This window comes from Ovis aries, chromosome 10 (assembly GCF_016772045.2).
Source record: "Ovis aries strain OAR_USU_Benz2616 breed Rambouillet chromosome 10, ARS-UI_Ramb_v3.0, whole genome shotgun sequence".
In the NCBI taxonomy this organism is placed as follows: Eukaryota; Metazoa; Chordata; class Mammalia; order Artiodactyla; family Bovidae; genus Ovis; species Ovis aries.
Genome location: NC_056063.1, coordinates 70,375,592 through 70,391,610, shown reverse-complemented (window position 1 = coordinate 70,391,610; position 16,019 = coordinate 70,375,592). Strand labels below are relative to the sequence as shown.

Genomic DNA, 16,019 nt, shown 5'->3' with positions numbered 1-16,019 from the left:
GTTTCCCCATCTATTTCCCATGAAGTGATGGAATCAGATGCCATGATCTTAGTTTTCTGAATGTTGAGCTTTAAGCCAACTTTTTCACTCTCCTCTTTCACTTTCATCAAGAGGCTTTTTAGTTCCTCTTCACTTTCTGCCATAAGGGTGGTGTCATCTGCATATCTGAGGCTATTGATATTTCTCCCAGCAATCTTGATTCTAGCCTGTGCTTCTTCCAGTCCAGTGTTTCTCATGATGTACTCTGCATATAAGTTAAATGAGCATGGTGAAGGCTAGGGCTAAAGAATCACTCTTGAGAGCAGGAGGTGGGAAAGGTTTTTAAGCAAGAGTACGGCATAGGTTTGTTTTAGGGGAAAGACTGGTAGCAGGAATGCACGTTGGGAGGAAGAGAAGCCAAAAGCATTAGGTGAGGACTGGGCGGGGGGGGGGGGGGGGGGGGGGGGGGGGGGTGAGGAACACAAACTCCAGAAGCTGCCTTCCCTGTGGGCCCCACACATCCACACTCAGGAAACATTTACTGAAAGAATGAGTGACTCCAAGGGCCTGTCTAAAGTTGAATCAGTAGGATGTGATGTCAGCAGATGAGAGTGAAGAAGTCAAGGAGAACTGATAGCTTGATGCCTTCAGGACTGGATGGATAAGGATTCCAACAACACCTCCAGCAATCAAGAGTCACCATAATAAAGTAGGAGAACACACTCCAGATGTGTTCTATATAAAAAGCATATAAAAGCATATTCAGTCACTATATAAAAAGCATATTCAGTCACTAACATGACTGTTAAATGTCTGCTAGATTGAGTTAGCATATTCACTTAATATTCACTCAACCTGCGGGAGTTAAAGCCAGGTAAATAGGAACCTGAGGACTGCCAGCCTCAGTGTGTGCTGAAGATCTGAGTACAGTTGCAGTTAGGGCACAGACACTTCCCAGCTATGAGGCTCCTAAAAAGCTGCCCACACTTTCTGGATGTATATTTCCTTATTTGTAAAGTAAGTATTCATATGATGCCTGCCTCATAGGAATGTCTGAGGATTAAATAAGACATATGTATAAATGGTAACGGAAATTCTGAGCCCTCATGAAGCATTCAATAGGTGTGATTATCAGTAATGTCATCTCTAGATATATACCTAATATAAGATATTTTTTTAAAGCATTAATCTTTGTGTGTGTGTTAGTTGCTCAGTTATGTCCAACTCTTTGAACCCCATGGACTGTAGCCACCAGGCTTCTCTTTCCAAAGGATGCTCCAGGCAAGAATACTGGAGGGGGTTGTCATTTCCTACTCCCGGGGATCTTCCTCATCCGGGGATAGAACCTGGGTCTCCTGCATTGCAGGTGAATTCTTTACTGTCTGAGCCACCAGGGAAGCCCTATTAATCTTTATATGGATCTAAAAGTTACCTTCCTGTCTTCAGGTATCCCCTAGCCCCAACAACATGAGGCTTTAACCCTAGAATGGGTGACTACATTAAGATCATCCCATCCTTCCAATTTTAAGGCCAGCTAAAGCTGAGCTTCACTCATATGTAGCCACACAGAATTTTCAGGGGCAAGATAAGACCATCCTGTCATTCAGTAGCCTACACTTTTTCACTGTACTACAGGCATCCATCTTCACCCATGGTGGACACAGAAACACAGAAAATGTCTACAGGGGCTTATCTTTCACAAAGAAGAAATCCACGGAGATATCTTCATGATAAGACAGGGTTCCCTGGCCCCATCAAAAAGTTGTAATAGGGAAGAACTCCACATTAGACCTGTTTCCTTTACTTTAATCTCTATATTCTTTTACTTTTGCATAAAGTTAAGAACATTGCCTATAGCCTGAAATATAAAGGACAGCCCATTCTCAAGGCTCTGATCTTTAAGGATATAGCACTTTTCCAGTCATACAGAGATTTAAAAATTGCAAAACAGAGAATAATATTTGTCTTGTTGGAGATTCACAGGAACTTCGTGGCCTGACAGATAGATAGCTGCAAGAACAAAGGATTATGACACCAAAAATTTGCACCAACCAACCGTGTCCCTCCCTCATCTTGCCTTTTAAAACACTTTGCTGAAACCCTTTGGGGACTTTGGGGTTTGAATAAGGCAGAAACCACCCATCTCCTTGCATGGCCCTGCAATAAACATTGATCTGCTCCAAATTCTGACATTTACACTCATTTACCCTCACTGTGCTTAGAGCATACAAATTTGTGTACAGTAACAAAGTTATAGGCAAGATTAGGATAAAGGTGATCCACACCCCACAGAGAAGACAAAGCCTGGGAGACAGACAATGAGGTGTAAATAAAGCCTCAAATAGTCAGAAGACCAGAAGTGGGATGTCACACCGACAACACTAGCAAAGTCCAACAGCAAGAAGAAAGACTTTTCTTTCCTTACAAGGATTCAGCCAATGAAAAGTTATGGACCACAACAACCCTCTCAACTTCCTTTCCCTCTATAGAAGAGTTCTCCTTCCCTTGCCCTTTGGAGACTTGCATGTGACTCACCATGGTTGCAGACACTGAATTGCAATTCTCTGCTGATCCCAAATAAACCCACCTTTGCTGGAGAAATATCTGATAGTCTATGTGCTTTGGGTCAACAGAGAAAGGGAGTCAACACATTGGGAGACACCTGGAAGACTCAGTAAGACAAATTATCCACTTGGCACACCTGAATGGACACTAGTTGACACTTCTCAGGCTGACCAGATGCAGGACTATAAAGATCCCAAAAATCAAGAATAAACTACAGGAGACAAACTTATACTTGTTATACTATTTATTCCACTATAAGGAATTAGTTGTAAATTTTAATGCACCTTTAGTCTGTTCTACATCTTGTTTGGAGCTGTAGTTATTGTATAAAATTGCCAGAACTCATCAAACTAAATGCTTAAGGGAAACAGAGAAAGAGCCCTTGAGAGCTGACCTAGCCTCCATTTACAACACATGGATTTCTGGCTGTTAATGAAAAACAACAAGATTAACACATATCATATTCTGAAAATAATGTAAAGAATCCTGGTTTGAAATTAAACATTTCTATACATTCATGATCACTAGTTACTGAAAGCCTAAACAATCTCAGCCCTCAGGCAGTTCACATCCCCCCTCATGTCATCAGCTTCTCTGACAAAAGCCTCCAGAGAGTCTGTCTTGACACCAGTGTCAGTTTCCACATTTGCACTCCCTTTGTAAGTGGAGAGTTTGAAGTAGAAGATAGATGGACCCCGGGCTAGACAACTAGTATTTGTCAGTTCAGTTCACTTCAGTTCAGTTCAGTCACTCAGTCGTGTCTGACTCTTTGCGACCCCATGAATCACAGCACGCCTGGCCTCCCTGTCCATCACCAACTCCCGGAGTTCACTCAGACTCGCATCCATCGAGTCCGTGATGCCATTCAGCCATCTCATCCTCAGTCGACCCCTTCTCCTCCTGCCCCCAATCCCTCCCAGCATCAAAGTCTTTTCCAATGAATCAACTCTTCACATGAGGTGGCCAAAATACCGGAGTTCCAGCGTTAGCATCATTCCTTCCAAAGAAATCCCAGAGTTGATCTCCTTCAGAATGGACTGGTTGGATCTCCTTGCAGTCCAAGGGACTCTCAAGAGTCTTCTCCAACACCACAGTTCAAAAGCATCAATTCTTCAGTGCTCAGCCTTCTTCACAGTCCAACTCTCACATCCATACATGACCACAGGAAAAACCATAGCCTTGACTAGATGGATCTTAATCGGCAAAGTAATGTCTCTACTTTTGAATATGCTATCTAGGTTAGTCATAACTTTTCTTCCAAGGAGTAAGCATCTTTTTATTTCATGGCTGCAGTCACCATCTGCAGTGATTTTGGAGCCCAGAAAAATAAAGTCTGACACTGTTTCCAGTGTTTCTCCATCTATTTCCCATGGAGTCAGGGGCAGTGGCCTAGAGTGCCAGGCTGCGACAGCGCAGGAACGGCCGAAAGGAGCTACCCCGCGGCTGAGGTCAGGGGCGATGGCCGAGAGGAGCCACCCCAAGTCTGAGGCCAGGGGCAGCAGCCAGGAGGAGCTACCCTGCGTCCGAGTCCAGGGGCAGCACCCAAGAGGAGCCACCCCGCATCCGAGGCCAGGGGCCGCGTCTGAGGCCAGGGGCGGCGGCAGGAAGGAGCAACCTAATGCCCGAGGCTAGGGCAGCAACCTGAAGGAGCAACCCCACGCCCAAGGCCAGGGGCTGCAGCCAGGAGGAGCAACCCCACATCCAAGGAGTGGTGGCTGTGCGGGAGCAGAAGAGCCTAGAGGAGCCATCCCAAGGTGAAGGTCAGGAAGGGCGGATGGGAGGAGATACCCCTCATCCAAGGTAAGGAGCAGAGGCTGTGCTTTGCTGGAGCAGCCATGAAGAGATACCCCACGCCCAAGTAAGATGGTAAGTGTTTCAAGAGGGCATCAGAGGGCAGACACACTGAAACCACACTCACAGAAATCTAGTCAATCTAATCACACTAGGACCACAGCTTTGTCTAACTCAATGAAACTAAGCCATGTCCACGAGGCAACCCAAGATGGGCAGGTAACGGTGGAAAGGTCTGACAGAATGTGGTCCACTGGAGAAGGGAATCGCAAACCACTTCAGTATTCTTGCCTTGAGAACCCCATGAACAGTATGAAAAGGCAAAATTATAGGATACTGAAAGAGGTACTGTCCAGGTCATTAGGTGCCCAATATGCTACTGGAGATCAGTAGAGAAATAACTCCAGAAAGAATGAAGGGATGGAGCCACAGCAAAAACAATACCCAGCTGTGGATGTGACTGGTGATAGAAGCAAGGTCTGATGCTGTAAAGAGCAATATTGCATAGGAACCTGGAATGTCAGGTCCATGGATCAAGGCAAATTGGAAGTGGTCAAAGAGGAGATGGCAAGAGTGAACGTCAGCATTCTAGGAATCCGTGAACTAAAATGGACTGGAATGGGTGAATTTAACTCAGATGACCATTATATCTACTACTGTGGGCAGGAATCCCTCAGAAGTGTTTGTCAAGAGGAGTAAAATTCAAGCTTTGTTCTCACCCAAACACTCCAGTGACAAAGCTAGTGGTAAAAGTGGAGCTCTGCTAAAACAAAAAGATAAGGTGCCCACTCCTGAGGTCAAGGGAAACTTTCCCTTCCACACACGCACAGAAGGCTCCTTAGAGTTCGAAAAGGGAGGGAACTTTACCCCATAATAAGCATAGACATGCACCTGTAGGCCTCTGCAGTGGGATCCATCTTGGCAAAATCTTGGGGAGGGTCCAAGGACCAGTCAGGTGTGAAGAAAGAAACAAGATAACTGGCCAAGTAAACAAAGACCCACACAATTGCACTCATCTCACACACAATCAAAATTATGCTCAAAGTTCTCCAAGTCAGGCTTTAACAGCACCTGAACCAAGAACTTCCAGATGTTCAAGTTGTATTTTAAAAAGGCAGAGGAACCAGAGATCAAATTGCCAATATCTGTGATCATACAAAAAGCAAGAGAATTCTGGGAAAATGTCTACTTCTCCTTCATTGACTATGCTAAAGCCTTTAACTGTGTGGATCACAACAAACTCAGGAAAATTCTTAAAGAGATGGGAATACCCAATCACCTTACCTGCCTCCTGAGAAACCTGTATGCAGGTCAAGAAGCAACAGTTAGAATTGGACATGGTACAAACTGGTTCCAAATGAGGAAAGGAGTACATCAAAGCTGTATATTGCCACCCTGCTTATTTAACTTATATGCAGAGTAAGGCTTCTTAGAACCCAAAAGTCTCCAGTTTCTGGAGGAACCAGCCTTCCACCTCAAAAAAAGAAAACTATTTCATTTTATTCACAGAGGGATAATTTACCAAATTGCTAAAAGTCATGAGTAACTTGAGGGGAAGACTTCCCTGTATCTGGAAAACAGATCAAAACCAATAGCATTCCAGAAAAAAAGGCATAAACATTATAACCACATTCACCAGTTTACTTGGTAATCAATACCTTCATTAATTTCTTTAGAAGCCATCACGTTTTCCATTAGGATTCTTAATGTGGTACCAGTTTAGCAGTATCATTTAAAATTTATCAGAGACCTGCACTTGTCAAAAAGTCCTATGAATGTCATGTTGATGTATGGCAAAACCAATATAATATTGTAAAGTAATTCAGTTCAGTCACTCAGTCGTGTCCGAATCTTTGCGACCCCATGAATCTCAGCATGTCAGGCCTCCCTGTCCATCACCAACTCTCAGAGTTCACTCAGACTCACGTCCTTTGAGTCAGTGATGCCATCCAGCCATCTCATCCTCTGTCCTCCCCTTCTCCTCCTGCCCCCAATCCCTCCCAGCATCAGACTCTTTTCCAATGAGTCAACTCTTCGCATGAGGTGGCCAAAGTACTGGAGCTTCAGCGTTAGCATCATTCCTTCCAAAGAAATCCCAGGGCTGATCTCCTTCAGAATGGACTGGTTGGATCTCCTTGCAGTCCAAGGGACTCTCAAGAGTCTTCCCCAACACCACAGTTCAAAAGCATCAATTCTTTGGCGCTCAGCCTTCTTCACAGTCCATCTCTCACATCCATACATGACCACTGGAAAAACCATAGCCTTGACAAGACAGACCTTAGTCGACAAAGTAATGTCTCTGCTTTTGAATATGCTATCTAGGTTGGTCATAACTTTCCTTCCAAGGAGTAAGCGTCTTTTAATTTCATGGCTGCAGTCACCATCTGCAGTGATTTTGGAGCCCCCCAAAATAAAGTCTGGCACTGTTTCCACTGTTTCCCCATCTATTTCCCATGAAGTGATATAAAGTAATTAACCTCCAATTAAAATAAATAAATTTGTATTTTTTTTTAAAAAAGTCCTATGAAGCTTCTTGAAGATGAGGCACTTTTGCAAAAGCATCAGAACCGTCTATAAACAGTAGAGTTAAAAGGCACAGTTAAAGACTTAATTACAATGTAACAACTAGATTATGACTAGTAACATTTTATCAGAAGATATTCAAATTTTAGAACCTATATATAATTTCTATGATATTTATATTAATAATATTTATCCATACTATATAATCTGAGGGGGTTAAAATTCATTTGACAATGCTTCCTGTATAATTTAACATACAAACCAATCCTAGTTAAAATTTTCTTTCTCTGAGATGGTTCAGAGGCTCTCCGAAGCAACCGAAAGTTAGCTGAAGTCAAAAGAACTTTGGAATTTGGTAGTAAGTCTGTAAAAACTATCAAAAAGTTTTCAAAACATTTGGTCAGATAAAATCATAGTCCACTGTGCCCAGTAATCCCACTACTGGACATATACCCTGAGAAAACCATAATTGAAAAAGATACATGTATTCCAATGTTCACTGCAGCACTATTAACAATAGTTAGGACATGGAAGCAACATAAATGTCCATCAACAGATGAATGCATAAAGAAGTTGTGGTACATATATGCAATGGAATATTACTCAGCCATAAAAAGGAACACATTTGAGGCTGTTCTAATGAGGTGGATGAACCCAGAGCCTGTTACGCAGACTGAAGTCAGAAAGACGAAAACAAATATTGTATTTTAATGCATATTATATATGGAATCTACAAAGATGGTACTGATGAACCTATTTGCAAGGCAGAAATGGAGACACAGACATAGAGAACACACTTGTGGACAAAGTGAGGGAAGGAGAGGATGGGATTAATTGAGAGAATAACAAGGAAACAGCTATATTACCATATGTAAAATAGATAACCAGTGGGAATTTACTGTACGACAACTCAGGGAGCTCAAGCTGGTGCTCTGTGTCAACCTAGAGGGGTGGATGCAGTGGGAGGTAGGAGAGAGGTTCAAGAGGAAGGGGACATATATAAACCTATGGCTGATTCATGTCAATGTATGGCACAAACCAACAAGATATTGTAGAGCAATTATCCTCCAATCAAAAATAAATAATTTAAAAAAAAGAATCATAGGTCACTGTGAATATTTACAAACAAATACAGATCACTTAAAGGCAATGAAGCTCACAAAATCTGTTATCAAAAGCAATATTCTAAGTAAAACTTATTTTCTTAGCAGAGTGGAAACAAATCTGATACTGTACCAGCCTACTTTTAATAACAAAATCCATTTACTTAATCAAGTTTAACCTAACCTCAGTTCTGGAGAAGGAAATGGCAATCCACTCCAGTACCATTGCCTGGAAAATCCCATGGACAGAAAAGCCTGGTAGGCTATAGTCCATGGGGTTGCACAGAGTCGGACACGACTGAGCAACTTCACTTTCACTTTCACTTTCAACCTCAGTTCAACCATGTATAAAACTCCTTTTTCTACTCAAAACATATTTCCTACTATATACTGAAATGTTTCTTTTATTATTTTTAGCGGCTTAACTTCTATGCAGAGTACATCATGAGAAACACTGGACTGGAAGAAACACAAGCTGGAATCAAGATTGCCGGGAGATATATCAATAACCTCAGATATGCAGGTAACACCACCCTTATGGCAGAAAGTGAAGAGGAACTAAAAAGCCTCTTGATGAAAGTAAAAGAGGAGAGTGAAAAAGTTGGCTTAAAGCTCAACATTCAGAAAATGAAGATCATGACAGCTGGTCCCATCACTCCATGGGAAATAGATGAGGAAACAGTGGAAACAGTGCCAGACTTTATTTTGGGGGGCTCCAAAATCACTGCAGATGTTGATTACAGCCATGAAATTAAAAGACGCTTACTCCTTGGAAGGAAAGTTATGACCAACCTAGATAGCATATTCAAAAGCAGAGATATTACTTTGCCGACTAAGGTCCTTCTAGGCAAGGCTATGGTTTTTCCTGTGGTCATGTACAGATGTGAGAGATGGACTGAGGAAGGCTGAGCGCCAAAGAATTGATGCTTTTGAACTGTGGTGTTGGAGAAGACTCTTGAGAGTCCCTTGGGCTGCAAGGAGATCCAACCAGTCCATTCTAAAGGAGATCAACTCTGGGATTTCTCTGGAAGGAATGATGCTAACGCTGAAGCTCCAGTACTTTGGCCACCTCATGTGAAGAGTTGACTCATTGGAAAAGACTCTGATGCTGGGAGGGATTGGGGGCAGGAGGAGAAGGGGACATGAGGATAAGATGGCTGAATGGCATCACTGACTCAATGGACGTGAGTCTGAGTGAACTCCAGGAGTTGGTGATGGACAGGGAGGCCTGGCGTGCTGTGATTCATGGGGTCTCAAAGAGTCAGACATGACTGAACGACTGAACTGAACTGAACTGAACTGAGTCACATATTTAAAATAGAATCCTCAACTCTTAAAAATCTTACTAATTCCTAGTGAAAACCAAATGGCAAGTAATTGTGACCTGTTTGTCATACCAGCACTTCCTGATTGGAAACTTATGCTTTATTTTTCCTTTCCTGCTAAGTCACTTCAGTCATGTCTGTGCAACCCCATAGATGGCAGCCCACCAGGCTCCCCAGTCCCTGGGACTCTCCAGGCAAGAACACTGGAGTGGGTTGCCATTTCCTTTCCTAACAAGGCAAATAAAGGTAGATCAACTTAGACCTGCCCAGCAACAAATGTTCCAATATTTTATTCTATTTGAAATGGCACAGATAGTCACTGAATTCTTATCATTCAGCTTTAGTTTCAGTTTATCAAAATCTGAAGAGATTTGAGATGATGTTTTCAAAATATAAGTATTGCTATAGAGTTTACCTTTTATCATATCAAGTTATTTTTCCTGTTGACAAATGCTTATGTTAATCAAACTAACAAGCTTAAGCTAGCTTCAACAGTACATGATTCAGTACTAAATATTACCCAGATCATATGAACCTGCAATATATTTGGCCAGTGTTTTAAAGATTTGCAAGTAGTATTTAATTTGTAAGGGTTTACTTTTAAGTCAATTAAGTAGAGCTCATTTATGAATTAATTTTTACATAAGGATGGCACCAGAGATCAGTTTTTCTGCTTGAGTTTAAAAAGGCCTTTCTCTCAAAACTTCCTTGGTTGGCCCAGTGTTAAGAATCTGCCTGCCAGTGCAGGAAACAGGGGTTTGACCCCTAGTCCAGGAACTATGATCCCACATGCTGTGGGGCAACTAAGCCTGAGCATCACAACTGCTGAGCCTGCCTGCTACAACAACTCGCATACCCTAGAACCTGTGTTCCACAACAGGAGAAGCCACCTCCATGCGAAGCCCATGCACCACAGCTCAAAAGCAGCCCCTGCCCGCTGCAATTAAAGAAAGCTCACATGCAGCAACAAGGACCCCATATGTTGCAACAAAGACCCAGAACAGCCAAATAAATAAATAAATAAATATAAATAACTTGCTAAAAAAAAAATTTTAAAGCCTGTCTCTATTTTTTCTCCATGAGAGCCCAAGTTAGATTATTTACCTCTCATGGTGAGGTAGAAATCGCTAGGCAGTCAGTGTAGGTCTGAGACCTCAGTTCCTTTTTTTAATTGCAACCCTCTCAAATAAACATCTCAACCCATTAACCTAAAGCTATACTTGTTCCAGTTTCTAGGCACCCAAAAGAATGCCACCTCAGTCTGGTTGGTCATAAAATATCCAGACCCAAGACAGGACAATCATTACCTGCTGTCCAATTTATCAAGAAGAAAAATACCAGATGAACCATTAACTCTTAACCCATACATCTAGTCTTTAAACAGTGGCCTGGGGTCATGAGAAAGAATCACAAGAATGGCGACTCAATGTCTAAAAGAACTGAAAAACTGAGGATCAAAAAAAAAAAAAAAAACCATAAAGATGACAAACTGTACATAGGGGCCTTCAAACTGATTGGTCAAAGATTACATATGTCAGGGACACGAGCCAACCAAAAAGGAGCAGATCAATACTAATAAAGACACGAACTGTTATAATTCTCACCTTTTGGGGCACTCTCAGTGTCTATGCTGGGGATTTGTACTTTTCTTTACCTTAAAATAAATCCTGCTTATTTGCTACCATGAGTGTTTGCATGTTCGTGAAGTTCATTCTTGGACTCCATGAACAAGAACTCAGATCCCCATTTCAAAGGTACAGGGAGAAATATAAACTCCTTTTATCAATGGAAATTGAAGAGTTCCCAGCTTTGCAAATATACCCACCAAGGGGATTATAAGATAGAACTATCAAAGTATAGCTTTGATCATCCATACGTAATTATCCACAGCTAGTGTTATTATTGGAGAAGGCAATGTCAACCCACTCCAGTACTCTTGCCTGGGAAATCCCATGGATGGAGGAGCCTGGTAGGCTGCAGTCCATGGGGTCACTAAGAGTCAGACACGACTGAGCTACTTCACTTTCACTTTTCACTTTCATGAATTGGAGAAGCAAATGGCAACCCACTCCAGTGTTCTTGCCTGGAGAATCCCAGGGATGGGGGAACCCGGTGGGCTGCCATCTATGGGGTTGCACAGAGCCAGACATGAATGAAGCGACTTAGCAGCAGCAGCAGCAGCAGTGTTATTACTATCAAATATCAAACAATTCAAAGAGGTCTCTCAGGGTCACAGTTTCCTAGTCCAAAATTAGAAGTCTTCATCTTCCCATTTCCAAGCACATACACTTTGAAACTCACGAACAGAACATGCTTGGAGAGTTCTTTGCCCTGCTATTGCAGCAAAAATAGAAATGAAGTTTTTCCTCTCCTGAAAACAAGGGAAGTAAGAACAGTGAACAGTCTAGGGAAGAAACATGGACAGGCCTGAAAGAGTTAATCACTTCTAGTTTTACTTTAACTGTTACTAACCTGTAGTATAACCAGAAGCTAACCTATCACCCCCTAATACTAGGTAAATTACACCCTGCACTTGGTATTTGCTCTCCCTGACCTCTCTTACAGAAAACTACCCTTTACAGTTGTTTGCATTTCAGAAAGAAGACTGCAGGCCAAAAATCCAGAGACAAGTGGACCCCAGTTACCAGGCTGCCTGATGCCAGCTGTGACAGTTTTGAAATAATGCAGGAAGAAAAAAAAATGCAAAAACTTCACTGTGCTGTGTGTGTTCAGTCATGTCCGACTCTTTGCAAACCCATGGACTCTGGCCCATCAGGCTCCTCTGTCCATGGAGTCTTCCAGGCAAGAATGCGAAGTGGGTTTTCATTTCCTACTCTAGGGGATCTTCCTGACCCAGGGATCAAACCCACCTGTCTTGCATCTTCTGCATTGGCAGGCAGATTCTTTACCACTGCGCCACCTTGGAAGCCCAAAAACATCATTACTCTGAACTTTATCATTTACCCTAAGACCACAAGAGCCAGGCTACATAAAGTCTCTTGGTTCCCCGGGGTAGGGATACATGGCTCTTGAGGCACTAGCCTGCTGTGTTCTTCCCTCTGCTAGCTGATTTTTAAAGCCATCTTTCTATTCCCTCCAAACTCTGTCTCCATATTTTTTTATTTGGCATCAGTAGGCAGAGAAAGCCAAGATTTTGGCTGTAGCACTGCCTGAAGTAAGGAGACAGTTGCCTACTTTGTTACCATATAAGGTAACCGTATCCATATTCCTTCCTCCAGGCCCCTCTTTCCTTAAGAGCCACCAAATAACCCAGAAATGCAGCTAGACAAACTGAACACCACAATGGAAAAAAGCATAGGAACTCCCATCCCCCTGAGGTCCTCTAGGTGGTCCCATAAAGAGGAAATATCAGAATATAGAGGAAAGAAGAAAAGATTGGGTTCTCAGCACAAAAAATCTAATAATCACCCAAGTGTGATCAAAGCCCAAAGGCTGAGACCCACCATTAATAGTCTCAGCTACTAGATGGAAAACCTGAAGTTTCTGGGACTTCCCTGGTGGTTCAATGGTTAAGAGTCTGAACTTCCACTGCAAGGAGTGTGGGTTCAATCCCTGGCTGGGGAACTAAAATCCCAGCAGGCCCCACAGCATGGCCTAAGAGAGTGGGAGAAGAGTTTCACCTCTGAGCCCTTTTTCATCTATGTTTCCTCCCAGCTCAAGGACCTTCAGTGCTTTCAAGAACAAAGGACTCCAGAGCAGGACTATAACAGTGAAGAAAAAATTAGATTCCATGTTAGATCTGTTTCTTTTATTTTAACCTTTGTATTCTATTGATTTTGCTACAAGTTAATCAGGAAAGGGATGTCTACAGCTCAAAGTATACATAATGGCCCCTCAAGTCTTAATGTTAAACTAAAATACCTTTGTTTAGCTCACAGGAAACATCCTGACCCAGACCATCTATGAATGGCTTCAGGAGGAAAGATATTAACACATCCCCTCTCAGAGGAAACCAGGAGATATTTGCAATAACTTAGGACATTTGGGGGTTTCCCAGGTGGTTCAGTGACTGCCAATGCAGAAGATGTGGGTTTGATCCCTGGGTGGGGAAGATCCTGTTGAGAAGGAAATGGCAACCCTCACCAGTATTCTTGCCTGGGAAATCACATGGACAGAGGAACCTGGCAGGCTACAGTCCACGGGGTCACAAAAGAGTCAGACATGACTTAGCAACTTAACAACAACAAATGGCCTTTCTACTTCCCTCCTTTTTGTTCTATAAAAGAAACTAGTGTCCAGACCTTGGTAAGATGGTTTTCTAGGATTTTAATCTGCAGTCTACTCGGACTTCTGACTTTCCAAATAGAGTCACTAACCCTTGCCCAAACAACCCTTCTCCCAATTTACTGGCCTGTCCTAGGGCAAGGAGAAGGAGGTCTAACTAGGTAGCAGGACCACCTGCTTCAAGACCATGTACCACTTCCCTAAAGGCTAGAGATAAGACCCCACAGGCTTCAGGGACCCCATCCCCAGGGTTGTCCTCAAAGGAGGAAGCAGAAATACTAGCAATTAAGGAAATGCTCAGTCGTGTCAGACTCTTTGCAACCCCATGGACTGTAGCTTCAAAGGCTCCCCTGTCCATGGGATTCTCCAGGAAAGAACACTGGAGTGGGTTGCCATTTCCTACTCCAAACTAAGAAAAGGGGCTGGTCACATACATTCTTCAGTCGTGGCTGTGTCCCAGGCAAAAGCAAAACGTGTCAAGAATATTGTTCCCATTCGTTAAATACAAAATAACTGTTTTTCACCCACATGAAATTTGCCGCAACCAAATACCAGAATATACAGTAACAGGTGTACCGAGAGAGAGGGAGAGAGGGAGATGGTCATAGACACAGGGATGAAGGGGCCGGGTGAAGTTGGAACTCAGCTGTCACCCAAGGAATATGGAAGGTGACGACAGTCCAGGGCACTAATTAGATAAAGGAAGCTGTTCATAAGCTGCTTGTTTGGAGGGTAAACGAGTGCAACTTTAGTTCAGAACTGCGAACTCCGGAGCTGTAACTGAGGAAGCCGGCTAAGGATGGAGTGTGGGGATCCAGTCCTTCTCCAGCTGGGCGGTGACTCTCCCAGGGCACCGTCCCAGCCTCCCGCTCCCGGGAACTGGATGTTAGCGGGCCTTCGAGTGGAAAGAGATGCGCCCCAGTCACCAGGTCCCTGGCACCCTCCCCACCTCCGTCAGGTTCCCGCCCGCCGCGCGCGCCCAGGCGCAGGCAGAAATCACCCCGCCGGCGTGGGAGGGCTCCACCAAAAGCAAGAAGCCGGGCAGTAGGAGCGCCCCCGGAAAGCGCTCCCTCGTCCCGACCCTCGGTCCCGGGAAAAGCGCCTGCATCTCAGCTCAGGCAAGGCGCTCACCAGAATACCAGGCGTGAGCAGAGGTTCGCGTCCTGCAGTGGGTTGGGCTTCCCCTCCGGGAACACCTGCAACATCTTGCTGGCCGAGGGCGCGGGTGCGGGTCGTGGCTGTCCTTGCAATCGCTGCCGCTGTTCCTGTAGGGCCCGACAGAGATGTTGGAGACCTGGCCGCCTCGCCGGTCTGCTTGGCGTGAACTGAGAACCACCTGCGTCTCTGGGAGTGGAGTGCCAGCTGCCTGTCGGGCCCCGCCCCCCTCCAGGTCGCCCGCTGCGCGCCTCTGCCACAGCTGAGTGCCCGGGCCGGCAGCGATGGGAGCGCCGCCCAACCCTCAACCCCAGGCTAGGGAGGATGCTACAGGGAGCCACGCAGGGGGAAGGCAAGGCCATGAGGGCAGCTGATAGAGGTGGGTAAGTGAATTACCCGCCACACTGGGTCCTCCCAGACGCCCGAACCTACTCACCTGAATTCAGACTCTAGCAAAGTGCTTGCTGTGAACCCAGGCACCCACCAAGGAGGTGCAGAGAAGCATAGACCACCACTCACCCCTACCACGGCCCACCACCCTCGCCGCACCCCGCCGCCGCCGCTGCTTAGAAACGCCCCCTTCAGCTTTGGATAAGACCTAGAGAAAGCTGGTAAAAGGAGATAGCCCGACCTCTGGGCAAGCTGCCCTCATCAGTACCAAAAAAGGGCACTGTGGGAGAACTGTAGTGGAGCAGCACCTTTCCTAGGGTATGTGCGCCTCCCCACGCCCTTTTCCTCTGCCTGTCTCTTGTAGAAAAGCTTTACTCTCCCAGGCCTCCCCTGAGTCATAAAAGGCCAACTCAGGATTAATGGTTAAAAGAATGTGAACATATTATCAAAAAATATTTAAACAGTAAATCAGCCACATAACAGTCTATAGTTCCCCCCTGAAGAACCTAGTAACAGTCTCTGATGCATATCTTGAGTTGTTTTGCTAGAAACCCCACCAGATGCAGTTGACTGCAAAAACCCTGACCGCTGGGAGCCTAAGAATTGATGATGCTAAACCCTGTGACACTAGCTTTGTTACCAACCAGTTAAAGAATAGAGCAGTAGCTGATCACACACCCTGAACTCTCTCCTTCACTGTGCTTTTAAAGAGCCTCCCCTGAAATCCATCAGAGAGTTCAGATCTTTTGAGCATGAGCTGCCTGTATTCCTTGCTTTGACCCTTACAGTAAATCTTTGTCTGCTCTGAACTCCTATGTTTTGGTTTGTTTGGCCTCACTTTGCCTCCATCTTAGTAACTTGGGTTATGCACAATTTATGGCCAAGCATTTGACCTCAAACAACAGCAGGGTTTAACACAGTTTGTTTGTTGACCTACAAACAC

General features: G+C 44.3%; 1 protein-coding gene across 1 annotated transcript in view; it reads right to left on the bottom strand.

The window, feature by feature from the left end:
• Positions 1–15,082, bottom strand: part of LOC101106781 (ATP-binding cassette sub-family C member 4-like) — a 321,113-nt gene extending 306,031 nt beyond the window's left edge. Inside the window, exon 1 of the mRNA XM_042254990.2 lies at positions 14,663–15,082. Coding sequence (XP_042110924.1) covers positions 14,663–15,048 — 386 coding nt within the window. The 5' untranslated portion in view covers positions 15,049–15,082. The remainder of the gene's footprint in view (positions 1–14,662) is intronic.
• Between the last annotated feature and the right edge of the window lie 937 nt (positions 15,083–16,019).